This window comes from Haliotis rufescens, unplaced genomic scaffold (genome assembly GCF_023055435.1).
Source record: "Haliotis rufescens isolate VD_foot unplaced genomic scaffold, xgHalRufe1.0.p SCAF_15, whole genome shotgun sequence".
NCBI classification, from domain to species: domain Eukaryota; kingdom Metazoa; phylum Mollusca; class Gastropoda; order Lepetellida; family Haliotidae; genus Haliotis; species Haliotis rufescens.
In genome coordinates this window covers 33,607,048-33,627,389 of record NW_025963835.1, presented here as the reverse complement: position 1 = coordinate 33,627,389, position 20,342 = coordinate 33,607,048, and the positions used below count along the sequence as shown (strand labels likewise).

General features: G+C 40.0%; 1 protein-coding gene across 1 annotated transcript in view; it reads left to right on the top strand.

Annotated features, from left to right (window-relative positions):
* The window catches only part of LOC124132070 (lissencephaly-1 homolog A-like), a 63,519-nt gene that overhangs the window by 1,116 nt on the left and 42,061 nt on the right, over positions 1 to 20,342 (top strand). Inside the window, exon 2 of the mRNA XM_046495701.2 lies at positions 10,642 to 10,769. Coding sequence (XP_046351657.1) covers positions 10,738 to 10,769 — 32 coding nt within the window. The 5' untranslated portion in view covers positions 10,642 to 10,737. The remainder of the gene's footprint in view (positions 1 to 10,641; positions 10,770 to 20,342) is intronic.

The window sequence follows — 20,342 nt, the reverse complement described above, 5'->3', positions numbered from 1 at the left end:
GTTGACTCTTCTTGTCTGAACTTTTCATTAGGCATTGTTTTCAGTAGATTGTAGTGTTATTATTTAAGCAATTATCAAACACATGAGCTGAGGTTACTTGTCTGAAATTTACAAGACTCAGGCTTTGATCTAGTGGCTGAAGTCAGCCTACCATATGTGATCATGTTTCAGTAATATATAGTCTGTATGTGGACAACCCTGTACATGTTTCATTGCCACAAAACACTGACATTTGTCATGTTTATGTATATATGAGTCCAATAATAATATTCTAATATATGATAGATTATATTTTCACAGAAAATTAACGGATCTGTCATCACCATCATCAATGATGATAACTCATATCACTTCAGCATGTCAAGCTATCCATAGATAAAAAATAATAAAATACTGTGGACACCCTATTCTCAAACTCTGCTTCGTAACTGTAGTTCGTATCTTTTGATCCCAAGAAAATTCATTTTGTGCTGGCTTCAGGAACTTTGGGCCATGGGTTGATCAGCCATAGTATTGGTATTGTAGGTGTTTCTTACTTAGGTTGTGAAATCACGTGAAAATATAAGATGCAATAATATTTGTTTATAATACAAGTGCCAAAGTCTTTATGCCTAATAACTGTACATATTCAATATTATTTGTGAAGAGGAAGGAGTTTAAATAGCTGACAGTGTGGAAATGCTGTGCGATGTTCCCACACAATCCTACTGTTTTGACATGATGAGATAAGGAATTTAGTCCAACAGTTCAGGGCATTACCCTAAGAGTAAGACGTCAGTGAGATTGTAGAAGTTTAGCAAAATGGCTTCATGCACTAAATTGAGATGAAAATGGAGATTAATACCTCATACTGCACTTATATAGCAAAGTGTGTGTCTGTGTGTGCACTTGCTTGCTTGTGCTAGTCCGGACTAATGCCAGTTTTATTGTGTTAGCCCCACTGACATACCATGCCACAGTTTAACATGGATACAGTATACTGACTCCAAGACAACCAGCCTTTGTTTTATCATGGCCCCTGTAATGCCGAGGGCCAGGCAGGGTAACACCAAGTACCATCTGTTAACATTGTATGGTGTGACGCAGCTGGAGATTTTTTTTTATTACCTCTGTGTACATGGCAACAGGTAGCAATTATTGGTCAGGATGAACACTGTGAAATTAACTGTTCACTGAAACTTGTGCAAGTGTGTTCTTGTATGATGAAGAGATTAGGTGATGACAATATGAATTTGAAGTCTGAGCTAAATGTTCAAATAATGCTTTGTTGTCATGCTTATTGTATAAATTGTGGCTCTGCCATTATTACCGAGAAAGGAATTGGAACACTTGTTTTGTTTAACAGATATGAAAGAGAGTGAGATCATGAAAACCTACCATATTGTTTCTGAATAAGTTCAACAATCCAACTGTTTGGTCAACATGGTCTAAATGTTATGTTAGCATGATGAGTTGAGTTGTAGAGGAGCAGTCTCAGAGCTCCAAATAACTTTTTGAGCAATCAAGTTTTTACTTGACCGTTTCTATTTTAATTGGTTTATTACATTTTTCATTGGGTAACCAATATTTTTTAACTCATCTATTCATCACTCTAGTGGGTTTTCCCCAAATGAGTAAATATTTTGGTATTTAAAGCAAAGGAAATAATGATTTAGATGTATATAACTGTTCTAACTATATCGGCTTGACTTGGAAAGTATATTAACTCATAATTGTATTTCAGAAATTAGCTCTTGTATGCATGCTGAAAAAGCTTCTTCCGGTATTTACGCGTGCTGTTTTTATACATTTGAGTTTTCATTTAATACATGCAGTTCTGTACGCAACTTAATTGAAACTAATTGGGTTTTAATTATTATGGGCGGGTATTTTACGCAAATACGCAGCTTATCTGCAGTCTGCGTCTCACATATGATAGAAGGGTTGGGCTATACTTAGGTTTTATTCTGGTGCTTATGAGTATTAAGTCATCGGAAATGAAAATACTAAATATTTCAGAGGTCAAATAATGTCTTTATCTAAATGTAAAGAATAGAGATTGTTACTATACCAAGTATATGAGTGGCACTTTCACTGGTAGCCTACAGGGTGTATCATATCATCTAAGATGTATGGGAAACAGCATTGTTTCATGGCTTAAGACATTTTTTTTACAAGAGTCCTTCCAATATTATTCATGTCAATGCACTTCACAGAGCTACAGATAAGAAGCGTATTTGCATAAAATACCCTAAAATAGTGTACAAAACCCAATTATTTTCAATTAACTTGCGTACAGAAATGCATGCATTAAATGAAAACCTCAAATGTATAAAAACAATTCGCGTAAATACCAATTTTCAGCATGCGTTCAAAAGAGCTAATTTCCTAAGCACAATTACGAGCTAATTTACTCTGAGTCTAGCTGATATATATTTAGAACAGTTATATACATCTTAAACATTATTTCCTTTTTTTCAAAGCTTAAAATGTTCACTAATTTTGGGGAAAAAACAATAGAGTGATGAATAGATGAGTGAAAAAATATTGATTACCAAATGAAAAATGTAATAACCCAATTAAAATAAAAACCCTAGAGTAAAAACTCAATTGCTCAAATAGTTATCTGGAGCTCTGACTTCATGATACATGTCCATAGTATGTAGCCAGTGTGCTGGGCAACAGCTCCTTGACCCCTGTAGCCCCACCCACCAGGGTTTAATGGTCAGTGAGATGGGCCCTCAGGCAGGGAGACAGTAACAAGGCATTGTTAGTATTGTATCAGTGATTGAAATAATGAGCTTGATCGTATTAGATGTGACTAGTCAAGTGCATAAACCTGTCAATCATCTCAACAAATGCTCAATGGAAACGAAAACACAGAACCAATATAAAAATAGTTTTGTCGGTTATATTTGAGAAGGTACTTTGGAACAAAAGCAGTTTTGTGTGTATGGTTTGAATAGTCTTTGTCATGATTGTAGTATATCTATATGGAGTATGTGGATTGATAAGGAGTCTAGACTATAGAAAGGCTTGCTGTTCAGTACTTGTTTTGGAGTATTTAAACTGCTTAAGTGTCCTTTTCACAGCTGCCAGTGCTTAAGTGGATGGAAACCTGTTTAGCAGACTAAGGTTTGTGATAATTGGTTGACTTGTGTCCCTACAGAATGATCTACACATTATCAGTGACATAATTTCAGGGTGCAAGTACTGATGTTAGTAGAGTTAGTCATGTTTATCTATTGAGTAGTTTTTCTTCACGTTTTCCTCAGTTGGTCAATGTGACCATTGATAATTTTAGAATGAATTATGGTTATCAAGTAAACTCATCCAAACATGTATGTAAAAAACCCTAAATGAGTTGATACCTTCCCTGCCTGTATGTGTTGGGTGCATTTAGCCACTGTTAATGTGAAACATGTAACATGCACATGTTTATTATTTTGGACATACTGTCTTAATTTTGGATGAGACCATATTTCACAATTGTCATTGGTGTAAGTGCAGTTATGGGCTATTCAGAGTTTTCTCCCTTTACTGCTAGGAACTGCTGGTCACGGGTTCAAATCCAGGATTTGCCATGTGATCCTTGGTTTGTTAACCCCATCACTTGTTCATGGTCACGTCCAACACATGCCACCTCCGTAACTTTGTGTTTTCCTGTCTCCCGAAGCTGACACATTGGTATGTATAACTGAAGGACTGTTCAAAGCTGTGGACGGTAGGTCATGTAATACAACAATATCAAACCCAGAATATTCACAAAGACCCAGGTTCGATTCCCAACATGGGTACAATGTGTGAAGCCCATTTCTGGTGTCCCCCGCCGTGATGTTGCTGGAATATTGCTAAAAGCGGCGTAAAACAAAATGAATGGTATGTTTATTTTACAGTTGATTCATGTATATGACCACTTTACCATGTTTACTGGAATAGTTGTAATATGATAAGCCATAACAGGTTCTTGTGTTTGGATGCTAGTGTTCAGTGATTGTCATGTAACAATCCCTCGTCTGTTATGATGATTATGCAGAGTATGCCGTGTGTCAATACTGATCAGTGGCCCGGGGTCAGTGTTAGTGTGGAGGATAAGACGACAGCTGATCGGGTGGAAAGACAAACACGTCGGCAGGTACAGTTACGCTATGTGTGAGCATATAGATGTATATGCATTGCTGACTACATAGGGCTGATGGGTTAATCTGTGTGGGACAGTGTTAACCCCTGTCAGGTCAGCATCTCCCAGGTCTTGTGACTGACACATGATGTACCATGTATCACTCAGACTACAGGGCTGATGAGTTAATCAGTGTGAGCCATCTCACTTCTCACTTCTTGAGTGATAAGTATTTACTTACCCGTGATGATCCAGGGTAGAATAGGTCTTCAGCAACCAATGCTTGCCATAAGAGGTGACTAATGGAATCGGGTGGTCAGGCTCGCTGACATGGTTGATGTATGTCATCGATCCCAATTGCGTGGATCGATCCTCATGTTGTCAATCACTGGATTGTCTGGTCCAGACTCGATTACTTGCAGACCGCCGTCATATAGCTAGAATATTGCTGAGTGCGGCGTTAAGTAACAAACAAACAAAACAGTTAACATTCAGTAACGATAGGTTTAGAGATATGTTCCAAATGAATTGATCGTTGCAGTGTAACAAGTTTGGATTTCTGGGTCCAATTGTCTTTAAGCTTTCATTTTTTGATCTGGTATCCCTGTCAAATGTGACCATGAAATTGTCATGGCGTCTGAGAAACGAAAGCTGACGAAAGGGAAAAACGACTGAATTATTTTGAATATGCGCGTGTCCCTTGGTTTTATCAAATGTCCCCATTTCTTACAAAGGTTGGGTCACTGAGCCCGTTTTTCAAGTTTCTAAGGGGCGGTCGGGTAGCCTAGTGGTTAAAGTTTTCGTTCGTCATGCCGAAGACCCAGGTTCAGTTGCCCACATGGGTACAATGTGTGAAGCCCATTGGTGGTGTCCCCCTGCCGTGATATTGCTGGTATATTCCTAAAAGCGGCGTAAAATCAAACTCACTCACTCACTCTAGTTTCTACAATGAACACTGTTTGTGTCTATTCAACATGTTCAAGTAGGGTTTATTTTTTATCAGTTGGAACAGAGGGTGGTCGGAACCCCTTTGTAGGTATTCAAGGGGAGGGGAGGGCCTCTGTAAGCCGTTAGCAAGTTATGATGGGAGCTATTTCTACATCAGTAACAGGATGCAGGTCAAGGGGTCACAGCAGTTGCTGAATATGATCAGAGTGGCGACTGTCAAGAAATTGTCACCTGTGATCTGCAGGATTTGTGTCAATTTGAATCATTGCTCATTTTATGGACCATTGACTTGTCTGGTCCGGTAATAAGAATGTCTACAGCCCCCTTTGATGCAATCCTTATATCATAATATTGAATAGGAATTTATTTTGACCTGCTCAGATGCCGATATTCAGCCCCAAGTCTGCAGCAAGTGTCATTAACTATTCCCAAATGGAAATAAGAATTTTCCAATTTATTTTGATATAGCTGATTTTATAGGTTGCAGAGAATTTCTGTATTTCACTGATAACAGGACCAAAAGATAGGACGAGATTTTAATGTTTAGCTGAATATTATTGCATTCTATACAATCTCAAAATACCATGTTAAAATACCTCTGAACTTAAGAAGAAAAAAAATTCCGATTTGCATGCCTTTTGCCACTTAGATGAAAATGGTGGATAAATCCCAGTGCATATATTGCCCCGTATCTACACCCAATAGCATGCTCATGCTTCCACAATTTTACTCTGGTCACCTCTTTTTTACCTCTCTTGGGAATATACAACCGATGCCGCCTGTTAGGCGCTGGTAGATTTGCAAGCATATTACCATCATAGTCAACCGTATTGCTGCACCATAGTAAAATAGCATTTGACTTCCTTGAAGTGACTCCAGTGCATGTCATACTTGGTGACTAACATGTGATCGGAGGGTAGCAACGGCCGATAGTGGGTGGCCAACTCGCAGCTGGAATGTGGCTAATATGCTATCACACCGTATTGGGGAGTCGATGCTCACGCTAGCAACCATTACTTTGTGTTTGTACTGCTAAACTATAGCTGACTCAGATTGTCAAGCAGTTTTCAACTATAACCTGAACCATTTGTCCATGGCTACGGCAAGGTCACAGGTTTGCTTGTAGTTTTGGTAAAGATCATTCAACATGTGGGCAGGTTTAGAACTTGACACTAGCCCGCTGGCTAGTACAAATTCCCAAATTTCTCTGTTTTTAACATTACTGGGGCATCTTAACGGGGGCTGGGAAAGCTTGAGTTTAGTTCTAACCCCGATGGGTCTCCAGGTTAGAACATATCCTTGGTAACCTGTAGGAGTAACCTATGCATGTCATAAGATGCGTCTTAATGAATCGGACTTGTAGCTTATGCAAAATGCATAGATTTGGGATAAATTAACTATTTTATAGAAATGATCCCTAGTCTCAGAAGGGGGCACAGGTGGCCCAGTCGTCTAAAGCACAGCAATTCGCTGTGCAGAGTTGCGTCCCTTGGGGACGCCAGAAACCTATGATTGTGGGTTCGAGTCCCGGTTCACCCCGATTATGTTTCTAGGTTTGTCAGCACCATACCCGTGCTCGTGCGTTTCACCGAAGTGGTAAACATCTGAGACCTGCATCACTTCGGGCTTTCCTCCCACATCAAGCTGACACACCGTTATATAACTCCAAGTCCTACTCCCTCACTCACTCTAGTCTCTGACTAGCAGACTCGTGTCCATGACTAGTCCCGTTGATCAGACTCAGCTACTTTGTTGATGGCAGGTCATCAATGGTGGGGAACATTACTCAGAATATCAGCTAATGGTTTGTCTGGTCCAGACTCTTATTATATAGAAACTGAAGCGATATGGATAGAGCATTGGTGACTGCAGCGTTAAACAACCAACATCTGTCGAGGTACAAGGCTTGTACTAAAAACTGACACAGTAGGGGCTATATTGAAAGAGTTTAATGCTGTTGATCCCTTGTGCGCCACGCGACTGTGTTAAGGTATATCTGTGTGACCAGGAGGTTGCAAGTGATACTGTGTTTCGTAATAGTAGTTCTTACCACTGCTTGATTCACTTCCTTGCCAAGCTTTATCTGTAAATCTTCACTGATAGAGACTGGTAAAATGTGGTCTGGGGGTTCTAATGTGATATCCAGCGTGTAAAAGGGTTAGAAAGTTAAATCATATTTTCTTGATGATACAGATCCAGTTTTCTACAAGCAATTCATAGGCAGACTATGAACAAAGGCACCAGTCCTACTTTCTTCGAACTGGATACCAGCGCTTTATAAATCTGTAGTTATTATTATTATTATTGTAATTCACTGTGCATAGTTGTGTCCCTTAGTTGTGCCAGGATTTGCAGGTCCTTGGTTTGAATCTCAGACCCGTGATAATGATTCTTGGTCTGTCAGGGTCATGCGTCGTGAATGTGTGTCAGTGTCTTCACTTTCTAATAGTGCGCGGACACTTTGTGAATAATGTGGCATTATCCCACTGACGCTATGGGAAATGTCTGTATTGGCATTGGTTTCCTTGAGTTGGTGTTCAGAGATTTGTGTCCATGTTTTGCAGACATGGAATAATCCATGAGTACCTTATGAATACATACACACCAAGTGTGATAAACACCTATATCGCCCTGTGAAAACCTTTCAAGATCAGTATCCTAGCACTAGCAAACATGACTTTTTTTTCTAAAAGTAGAAATTAATAAAATATTGATTCTGAATGCATATCAGTATGATGTAGCCTGGTCATGCCTGGTCATGCTGGTCATGTCAGTGATCATATTTCCTGTGTACGGCATGTATTCTGGTGGACGTTGATATGATGCAGGGTGTCCCATTGTGATGTGATGGCTGGATATAGAGCTGATTCTAGCCTTCAGTGTCTGGAAGGAAAGAGAATGAATATCATCCAGGAACTTAGATTAGGCTGAATACTCTGTGTGTGGTCTGTCATGATCATGTGATCAAGTACACGCTATTGATATAACACAGTATTTGTTAACGCAATATAAATAATGTCAATATAATAACACTAAAATTGCCTGAAAGTGATGCTTAGAGCCATGTTTGGACTAGTAGCCTCAAAAGGTTTTGGCACAGATTGTCTAATAAGTAACAGTATAAACAATGTAGACTTCATATTGTCCATTGGTATTTCATGTCTGTCATAACGGCTGACTGAGATGGTGATTGACCGGTCACAATGGCTGGTTTGTATGGACACTCCCAGAACAGGAAGAACCTGTCTACATGCTAATTGTGTCATTGAACCTCATGGATTGATGCTCATTCTTTTGACCACTGGTTTGTTGGGTTGTCGCAGTTAGCATGATTAGTTAGTGCCACACATCATCCAATCGGCAGACATTCAATTAATCTTCAGTAAAATACTATCAGGCTATCTGTGTTGTACTGTGTTAGGATTTCTTATGATCAGTCATGATTAGCAGTGCTGGAAATGAACCATGAAAGAATGCAGATCCTTGTCATAACCCCGAGTTTAGAAGTTAGAGATTTAGAATCACACCTCAAGGGCCTCAGAGACAGTGGGGTAGCCTTGTGGTTAAAGCGTTTGCTTGTCACGCCAAAGACCCAGGGTCGATTCCCCACATGGGTACAATGTGTGAAGCCCATTTCTGGTGTCCCCTACCGTGATATTGCTGGAATATTGCTAAAAGCAATGTTAAACCTCGCTCGCTCGCTCGCTCGCTCACTCACTCACTCACTCACTCACTCACTCACTCACTCACTCACTCACTCACTCACTCACTCACTCACTCACTCACTCACTCACTCACTCACTCACTCACTCACTCAAGGGCCTCAGGACCACCTTTGACTTTTAACAGTGATTGAATTGAACCAGTCACGTAGAAAACGTTTTGACTATGGTGTTTGTAAAAATATTTGATATTATCTGTGACAAACATACCCAAAATATTTGATATTATCTGTGACAAAATACCCAAAATATTTGTTATTGGTTGTTTGCTTCAGTGATGATTGGGGATGATTTTAGAAGTGACGCCTGAACACCACTAGTGCTGCTGCAGAATGTGTTGTTCCGGCTAGCATGGCTGATGTACTGAGGCTTAGACTAATATCTAGTCTCTGAAATGAACATATTTTACAGTTGTTAAATTACAATAATAAAATATAATAAAAAGGCGCCCAGAGACTATCTTCATTTTCAGTATTTTCTGATACCTCTGTAATCTAGGCATGCCCACTATTATAGACTTGCATGGGCTATATTGGATATATTTGTTTTAGGATCTGTGTGACAGACTAACTTAGGCTGTGCTGATGGCGGTACCTAAATTGCCTCCCTTTGTTGCTGATGCTGGTACATTATATATATCAATAGTATTTTAACATGTATCACAATACATTTGTCACGTGGATGTTATTTCAAGGCAGGACCATCACATGGTCCACTTCAGGACAAGCTGTGCTCTCCGGGTAAACAAAGGAATTACTATTATTAATGTTTGGATGGTTTTTAAGACTGACCGACAAATAGATCCTGAAATAGGAAAACAAAAAAAATTACTTTGACACTAAAAAACATTTGGGCATTGGGATTTTATCATCACTATTTGTAAGAAATTGTAAATAATAGAAATTAAGATCTATATCCTAAAAAAACAAAAAAACTACCGGTAATGAATTATTTTTATGAAGTTTTTTTTGTTTTTCATTATAACCAACTAATACAAAATAAAAGATGAAATGTCTGTTTGTCAACATTTAATCTCCTGGAAATAGAAACAGCAAGTTCGGACTTGTAGACTCAAAACGAAAACATATACCGTATTCAACGTAATAAGCGCCCCGCTCTGATAAGCGCCCATGGCGATATTTGCTAATATATTGGCTAGTGAACAATCCTTGATACTGTAGTAACATTTGCATTACGTAACTCGCTGTTCTCGGTGATGTCGAGGGGAAGGGTGGTAACATTGGCATTACGTAACTCGCTGTTCTCGGTGATGTCGAGGGGAAGGGTGGTAACATTGGCATTACGTAACTCGCTGTTCTCGGTGATGTCGAGGGGAAGGGTGGTAACATTGGCATTACGTAACTCGCTGTTCTCAGTGATGTCGAGGGGAAGGGTGGTAACATTGGCATTACGTAACTCGCTGTTCTCAGTGATGTCGAGGGGAAGGGTGGTAACATTGGCATTACGTAACTCGCTGTCCTCGGTGATGTCCAGGGGAAGGGTGGCCTAGTTGTCTCGGGCGCGGCTATTCCCTATGACCGTGGGTTCGTATCTCAGATTTACTCTCATGGATCCAGGTTTGTCGGCACAAGACCCTTGCTTGTGGGTTTCACCCAAAAGGTTGACATCTAAGACCTACATCACTTAGGCTTTCCTCCCACATCAAGCTGACCTGCGATGATCCTGTTCACAGTGGCGTTACACCACACTCACCCACCCACTCTCGACAGTGGCCGCATTCAGAGATTGGATTTTGTGTCCATGAGGTTTTACTGGCAGTTTTCAGAAGTCCTCATCACCTAGTCTATTTTAAGTTTTTGCATGTTTTCTTACCTTAAGTGTGTTCAAAGATGGTGCTTTTGCTTGTTTCAGATGAAGTAAGCATGGACTAGCTTACAAAGCGCATCACCCCAAAGTCAAGAACAAGTCAACAATAAATATAGAGGTTCTCGCATAAAAGGATTCAAAATGGTTTTATCACAAAGGCAGAAAGATGAGCTGTAAGTATACCAGTATACTGAGTGTGGTGGTGTCATATCAAAACAAACATATCTAGTTGATACACAAGAAAAGCAGTCATGCACAATGCCAGTCCGAGCCTGTGTCCTGACATGCCTGGAGCATGTGGAGTCGAGAAGAAATTCTATTTTATTTTGAAAGGTGTTGTAATTCAGGCCTGTGTGAAATGAGCGGTCACAGCCGTCTTCAATCACTATACAGGTAGTGGACTGCTACAGGTATAAACTAACATTTTGAGTTGACTGGCCCTATGATGATAGCATACAGCAAAACCCTTAAAAATGGTAAATTCCTCCTAGTCCTCATTATACCTTAACTATTGGGCAGTTTGGCAAGGACTACAGGACTAGTATAGTGTTAGAAATTGACACTAGTCATAGTCCTTGCCAAACTGTTCAATAGTAAGGTATCATAAGGACCAGTAGAAAATTGCCATTTTTAAGGGTTTTGCAATATGTTACCATAATAAGGACAAGTGGACTAAAAACTTTAGCTTATACCACTGCTAGTGCCAATTGCTAACACTGTGGCCTCGGCTGATATTGCCCATACATGGAATAGTCCACATCATTAAACATGTTAAAGTATCTGTACATTATATTCCTATTTCTATTCTTCATGAAACCGTATGAACTTCATCCTATGTTCAGACGCCAGTGAGCAACTTGCAGATAGATCTAGGTGCTATGCAAGTTTTGTATGTGTTGTGTTCAACTGGGTTGAAACCTGGAGACTTACATACCATCCATCATTGACTCCAGACTAACACATACTGTGGTCAATAGTACATAGCATTCAGTGAAGGTCTTTTAACGTAAAATACACAGCCTTGTATTCTCAGCACTTGCTTGATAATGATAACACTTGCAAACAAATAAAAATAACATTTTTCCACGTACTTGAAGGGCGACCTTTTACAAGGGGCAAATGGCTCCAGGCCAATTGTAGGCAAGGATCTCGTATGATCCGTGTTCATGGTGAACTGAGAGGATTTGTGGTTTTCACACCAGAACTGCTTGTTAGATAACTGTTGCTAAGTGGTGTGGAGAAGGAGTTACGTATGATTGACCTCACTGAGGAGTTCAGCTTGTTCAGGCACCTCGTAGACTCTGACTGACATAGTCTTTGAAATCCTTTTTTACACAGTGTATTTCTCTCCACAAAAACAATACTTTGCAAGCTGGCTAGACATGCTTTTTTCTTCTTCTTTTTTTACCAATGCCAAATCTGATTTTTTCGCGAATGATATCCAAATCAAAACAAGTTGTGTAGAAAAAGTGTTGTTGCTTATGCTTAATGGGATTTATGAGACCAATCATATTGAACAAGCAGCCGTCAGTGTAACTATAGTTATTAAATTATGAGAATCAAGAATTTGTTATTGTACAGAACACCCTTGTAGGGCAGGGTACAAACTAGCTACATTTGGGAATAAATATAACTCTAGACATGAAAGGTAGATATACATGATGTACATTATATATGGAGATATTACATATTAGTTTCATAATGTAAACATTAGATTGTCCTGGTTATTGAGGAAGTAAGTAGATCACAAGAACTGTGTTGAACAAGCACCTGTCTGCAGATAGAGAATGTGTTCAGCTGTGATGGGGAGCATTTCTTCAGAACTGGTGGTGCTGTTCTTCTGGAAGTGCACCTGGTTCACCACACCACAGTTCTAATCAAATCTGTCTTCTTTGTGTACAGTGACAGAGCTGAAACTACAAACATTCTTTCTTCAAGCTGATGAGAGAATTGTGCAGTGTAATCATTTGTAAAACAGATCAGTCGACCAGAGACAGGAGAGATTGAACCCTTTTGTTTCAAGGCTGTGGTGTACAGTGATCGTAATTCACATGATCATGATGATGGATTACAACAGATGGTTTTGTCAGTGCTAGGGGGAACTTTAGAGAGAAGTGCAGCAGTGTTCTTTAGACTAGCGATTAGTCTCTGAAAATGTTTAATTTTGAAAGAAACAACTTGATTTATATTGAAAAGAATCCCCAGTGATATGGGATGTTCCTGAACCTGTTGAAAATAGATACTTGCTTCTTTTAGGGATATACCTTTACTGGGCTAGGCGGAAGGGAAAGTAATATGGTTCAGGGAGCGTGAGACAGCTTAGAGTTTTCTTCTCTGACACTAAATAATTATAGATGGGTTTCTCAGTAAATTATGCACGAATTGTCAAATGACGAAGAAGCAGTAGATCGTGTCATGAAAGATGAATGAGAAATGAAAGTTGTGCATGGATATCATTTATCCTTCATTAGTATCCACACAGTAAGATGAACTTTCATTTGGTGTTGTGCTATGCTTTTCAACTAAAACATATATCTTTGAGGAAAATGTTGCAGCAGCAACAGGCATTGAAGCCATGTTCATTTTGTAAGTGCTATTTATTCAAGTCGGCTGCCTTTGTGGTAGGGTGTCAGGCCTCAGAGAGGAAGGTCAAGGTTTCTATTCGCAACCGAGTCACGCCAAAAATCCAAATGATGGTACTTGTTGTTACCCTGCCTGGCACTCAGCATTAAGGGACTAAAACAAGAACTGGTCGGCTCAGGGCAGTATACGGTGTCTGAGTGGGGTATTCATGTTAAACTTCAGCATGGTATCTAAGTGGGCTAGCACTATAAATCGGCAATCCATAAAGCAACTCTACAGTGAAATAAATTACTTAGGTCAACACTACTGTCCAGACTTAAATGTTTTTCTGCATGTATGGTAACCACATGTGGAGTTTGGTCAGCTGAGAGGAGGAAGGTGAATATGTTCAGTCAGCTGGATGTGTGCTTCCGTCTCTGACCTTATCTGCCTCTGCAGGACATCTGCAGGACCAAGTGATGGGCTTCAGGATAACGACTTGAACATGCCCCAGACAGGTGCTCTCATCATCTAATTGAATAGCTGGCACCCTTGATTTACGCTGCCACGCTTGAGTGACAGGGGCACATGGGGGCGTGACTGCATACCATTTGTGCAAAAACTGTAATATCCGACTCGTTCCTTGACAATAGAGGAGGATAGTGATGTTTCTATTTGTGACTGTTCCACTGTCAGCAGTAGAAACTAATATTTGTAGTCCACTAATCCTTATAATGATTACAATAACAAACAGCAAAACCCTTAAAAATGGGAAATTTCTTTTAGTCCTAAGGATACGTTAACTGTTCGGCTCCCAATTTCATGGATCGATGCTCATGATGTCAATCACTGGATTGTCTTGTCCAGAGATTATTTACAGACCACCGTCCTGTAGCTGGAATATTGCTTAGTGCAGCGTTAAACAACAAACAAACACAAAACTATTGGGCAGTTTGTTAAGGGCTAGTGCCAATTCCTTACGCTGGATGTGTTGCTTGGCTATTTGGTATTTATGCAGTGTTACTTCTGTTAAGTTCATTTTTTTGCTTAGCATGTGTCAATTTATGAATTTATTGTTCACCCAAAATTCAATTTTCACTTTGTTTTGTGGGTATGGTAGGACCTACATACATGCTCATGTTGATAAGGAACTCCCAGCTGCCTCGTAGGGCTGTCTACTTATTCACAAATGACATCGGAGTTACATGGTACAAGTGATCATTATGTGATATCAGCATTTTTTGTGTGACCCCGGGTAAAGCCTGATGATTTTATGGACATTATTTATTTTTCATCAGATGTAATATTTCCATTGAATTTGAATCCTTTCTTGAATAGGGACATGCAATGCAGTATCCCTACCTACCCGTGATTGAATTATCCTGCACCATGACTGTGGAATATATTTATTTTATGAAAAAAAACAATCTAGAAACGCATACAAAAGCATGTCTAGCCAGCTCTAGCTAGCTCTATTCCACATATGAAATCAGCATAGGAAAAAGGGAAAAAAACCATTTTATTTTTAGAGTCAAGAAGGATATTGTGTTATATATAAGATTTTATAGACTAGATGTACAGTTCGTCTAGTGTTTGAAGTTGTCAGGGCATTGTGCTGCATGGGTTGTACTCTGTGGTTTGCAATTATTATGCAGGAGTCCACCAACCAACCATTCATGAACCTACCCAACCCTGTTCCTGATGAAAACACTGTACAGTATACTGGTATGCTACTCAACTTTTGAAAGGGATAATCAGATATGCCTTTCTGTTTATATATACACTTGACATAAGTTGAATCTAGTGTATCATGGAAAGATGAAGATACCCCTATCAAAAGTGGAGTAGTATAGATTCAGTCTTAGTGTGATCCGCTGTAAACTGTGAGTCATCTATGTAAAACTGTCATTACTATAATGTAAACCTTTATCAAATTATGTGAACTGGGTGTTTGTTCCTGAAAGTAACTTTCAATGCTCATTCAATTTATTTAATGCAGTTTGTTTTGAAAGGGGGGAAATACTCTGAAGACAATGCCATGCCATAATAACAAAGTATTGTGCATTCCCATGGCCGTGATGTTGGTGTGGTAACCGTTGTATAGTATCAGTTGTGTCGTCTGGTACACTAGGCCAGTGATATCAGTGACCACAATGATGAGTCATGGATGTGGTATTCCCGATACAGATGCTGGCCAGCCAACCAGCACACATCATTTATTCACTGCAGACTAGGTGGAGTAACTGTTATACCGATAGCTTGACTGTATCCTGCTATGGTGGGTAGTCCCCAAGAATGTCATAAGACTCATATCTCATGGTCCTGTGTTAGAGAAATGGTAATTAATACCTGTAGAGCTGATGATATGCTGTAGCAGGAGAAATGCTGATAAGAGCTTGATTGTGGTAGGGGTTTGGGACATTAAACTAATATTCAGCGTTAGAAATTGGCACTAGTCCTGTAGTCCTTGCCAAACTGCCCAATGGTTAAGGTATCATAAGGACTAGTAGAAATTTGCCATATTTAAGGGGTTTGCATTATGTTATCATTTATATGGAATGTGGACTAAAAATGTTAATTTATACCGCTCATGCATGCATGCATACAAACATACATACATACATACATACATACATGGCTGCTAAAAAATAAAATTCTGAAATGGAGAAATATTTATTTTTGAAGGCATGCTATCAAGGATCAAGCCTGTATTTTCACGGATTGAACTTGTCATGCTTGTTGAAGCGAGTGAGTTAGAAGAAGATGAGTATTTGCCATTGGTCTGCTCAACAGGAAACTGACCATGCATGATTTATGTAGGATACCAGTTTCAATCATTGCAGTCTGGCATGTAACCATGGCAACTGAATGCTTAAAACATGAAAGAATTATCTATGGTAGACCATGGTAAGCAGTATCCTATAGATGTGTGACATGTTTGATCCTCTTGCCATGTCACTGACCCCTCGCAAAAACAAATTACCCCTATTTCTGAGCGATATAGCTCCACTAACCCCTTTTTCTGAAAGCTGGCCATTTATGTTCAAAGGTAATATGTCATTTCAATCTGATAGTGGCAGCAGTAAGGTTTGATAAAGGTGCACGGTATCAGCGACATTCCAGTGAATCATGGTTCTGTCTTTCAAGGATATGTATCACAATATTTTTGATGGTCGATATATCAGTTGATTTCAAATATCATTTTTCATCATGTGTTCAGTCATAAACTCGGCAATACCTGCAACATGTACCTCTAATTCCAAATTGCAGAGTTACTGGAGAAGATCTTAGTAGGTTCGTTATTACTTCCTTTAGGTGCATTTGTAGAATTTCCTGCTATCAGCAAACATCTGGGGCCCCGACATGGCCAGGATTACTGTCTCCAAGTGGAAAGTTGTTCATGATGAAAAAGATCCAAAGTGTGGAAGCAGCTGAGGTTTTCCCTGGATGGATGATTTGAATTTAAAAGTTATACAAAGTATCGTGATACATATCCAGTACATCTGTTATGTATCACAACACGCTTAAGATTCCAATACCCATCCAGTTTTGAAAAATGATTCTTTTCCTTGTGAAAGTAGGTGAAGCCCAATTCATTGATTGCCTGTCGATGCTTTCCTGCCTCACAACTCATCTTATTACTTAGCTCATTACTTATCTAATTAACACAACTAATCAGGACATCTGTAGGGGACATCTCATTGTAGAAGAGTGGGACAGTTTGGAAATGAAAATACTTCCTGAGAAAGATATTGACGGTAATATATACAACAAGCATGAAATATTCATATCCCCCCCCCATACCAACATTTTCAGTCAAAGTTGGAAAGAGTTAATTTTTCAAAAATCCCAAACAATCAAAAGGCACCAGTTCACCACTAGACCTATCTATGTGCCATGTTTGGTTAAGATATCTCTCATGGTTTTTGAGTTCTGCTCCGGAAACGAAACATGGCAGACAGACGGATGGAGGGATGGAGAGACAGCACCCATTCCTATTTCCCCCTTCCATAAATCAACTAGTACGATTTGTGAAAAACCTTTCTCTTTCTCTTTCTCTTTCTCTCCAAGTGTGAGGTTGCTGCGGTACTATTAAGAGAAGCATTAAAGATGACTCACTCATTCACTCACTCACTCATGCACTGAAAAGGCCCACGAGTACATTAGTCATGAGATAAGCATATGTTTATGTGTATATATTGATTACTTTGTGCGAGACATGAATGTGATGGAAAATGTAACATATTCCTTCGACATTGTGCATCATTTCCCGATGTATGTCTCCGACTGTATTCATCTCCAACAGTATGAAGATAAGTGATTAAATCTATTTCCATGACTTCCCAAAGCCTCGTCTCCACATTCCATTCCTTAATAACATAGCATTAGGTTTGATTACAGTCATATGGATTGACTATGATGAGCGTCACGCTACCTGACCTCATCACCTTGTTGACACTATGCAGCCAACTTCTACAGGTGTCTACGTGTGTTTAGTACAGGACTGATCTGGGTACTCAGCGACCAGACTTGCATGCACAGCCTTCTAATTCATGGCAGCATTGGTTCCGAGAGTGTCCCTCGTGAGACTGGTGCTTATTGATCGTGAAGTCGTCGATGCCTGATCATATGCGGCTGCTAGGTGCTTCCCGATGCGTCTGTGACGGCCTTCAGTGTGTTGGTCTCCGAACACCGAGAGTTTAGTCAGCATCTGCATCATTGATGGCAGCAGTACACGGGAGGACTTGAAGCTGGCGATGTTCAGGGTTACTGAGACGCTTGTTGATCTCTAGTGTTGATTCATTAATCAGCAGGTCTCACTGGGATGAGGAAGTAACAATAGGGTGCTTGTAGCTCTGAACCTTGGCAATAACAGGACAGGGAAAGTACTGCTGATGGTTTACACATTTATGAATAGGGATTGCTGTCTTGTTCAGTTGATAGAATCACTAGGGGCTTACCTCCAGCATGTGGGGGGGGATCTTTCTCCTTGCACAGATAGCAGTACTGGGAGACTAACGGGATCGGGTGGTGAGGCTTGCTGACTTGGTTGATGCAAGTCATCAATCCCAATTACGTGGGTCAATGCTCATGATGCCAATCACTGGATTGTCTGGTCCACACTCGATTATTTACAGACCATGTCATATAGCTGGAATATTACTGAGTGCGGCATTAAACCAAAAAAGAAATCTTTGTCCCAAATATTGAAAAAAGTAAAACCCTCACTCACTCTTACCACTGGCATAGTTAGACATGGACACTCATTTTTCATCTAAAACTTGAGAAAACCTTAGAGGGACTAGTTGGCTATCATTAACTACTCACAGAAATTAGATGAAGTCGGAGAATAAAACACCCTGTCTTCACGAGTCCACAGAATGTGGGGCTAAACAGTGTAAACAGAGTAAAATACCGCAGGTGTGTGGAGAGAAACATATAGATTTATCATAACTCTTCCAAGGCAACATTTATTGACAAAAGTGAGTAAGTGTGTTCAGTATTGAAATTAATAACTACAGTCTCCCCAGTTTAATCACAGCCAAGATTCTCAGGCAATATAAGACAATACTGCCCACCCACTGGTCATGTGGTCTGTGTATATATCCCATGTTCACACTGATCACAGTGGGCTCCAATACTGTGGAGGTAATACTGCCATCAATATACATAGATCTCTATGTTGCCTGACAATACGACAAAGGCTGACTGCATGTCACTTAATCTCAAGGCTCAAGGCATCAGAGGGGACGAGACATTTTGTGACTATGCCAACCTCTGGAGGGTTATCAAGTTGTCATGTGTGACGGTAATGTATATTTTATGACAACTTAGCTGAGATGTGACATGCCCCATTGCAGTCAGCACGGGTTTCCGTCAGATATAATTTGATTTATGAGAATTCTGCAAGTATTATTGTCCTCAAGAAGATCCCTAGTGTAATGTGGAGGATATATTAGCATTAGGTAGTTTAATAAACATTATAGCCGGTCTCCTTACCGGGATGAATGTAGCCCCTCCCCAGATTTGCCTTACAGTGGTATATTCGTAAATGTTGCCCCCTAATGATTCAGGGGCAGAAAAGGCTCCATGCAACCCAGGCATCTAGTGCGACCTACAGTCAGTCAGTGGGCATTGGGTGTCATCATGGCTGCTGGGTGCAAGAAGTGCAGGGGTGCACTCCTGATCCTCGATTATCTGGTGTCATGTCACCATTCTGTCACGATGGATACCTGGACTCATTCACCAGCATTGCTGTACAGCATTAGTCCTTGCCAAACTGCCCAGGAGTTAATGTATCCTAAGGACGAGTAGAAATTGGCCCTTTTTAAGGGTTTTGCTACATGTTATCATGATAAGGACCATTTGGCTTAAACTGTTGGTTTCTATCGCTGCTGTATTTCAGAAGTGATGTCACCACTTCATTGCTGCTAATTTCTCTTGCTCATTGCAGTAATTTGATTGGACGGATAATTGTGGCATGCTGTTTAATAGGACTCAAAGCCGTAGTGGTCCAGGGTATTTAGTAAAGTGGAGATGTCATACTCTGGATAATCGAGGATGAGCTCTACTTGGATATCAGGGATGAAGTTGTCTGCTCCGATTGCTTAATTGCACTGTTAAGTAGAAATATTATCCGATGAGAACAACATCCATTCACTCCAAAAAGAAACCATTTGCATTCAGGATTTTACTGTGACTTACAAAAGTTCGGTCCAGTAGACCCCCAATAATGAATTTTAGGGTCCTTACAGGCAATATGAGGGTCCTGCAAAGTAAGGAAATGGTGAAGTGTACTGTAAGCTGTGATAATTACTTATACTAGCCTGGAATGAATCAATGATCATGTGGACAGTGGTTCTGATGATGGATGAAATGACAGACACCCATAACTGCTGTTAATGCACTGCAACATCTTCCCGAGGGAAGAGTGTCCGCCAGCCCATTTATCAAGGTCTAGTTTCCACCCTTACTACATTAGGCCCACTTTCCTGTGCTAAATGATTGGACTATAGGACATATTGATAGTCCAATAAGAGAACGTTTCACAAATCAACATCCGGGTTCCGAAAACATGGCCGCTGCCATAGCTGACGTTCTTTCAACAATTACATGAAAACAAGATTTTCTAGAATGTCTTCAGGTTTTAAATCACCTTGCCAAGTCCTGTGCTTGTACGCTGA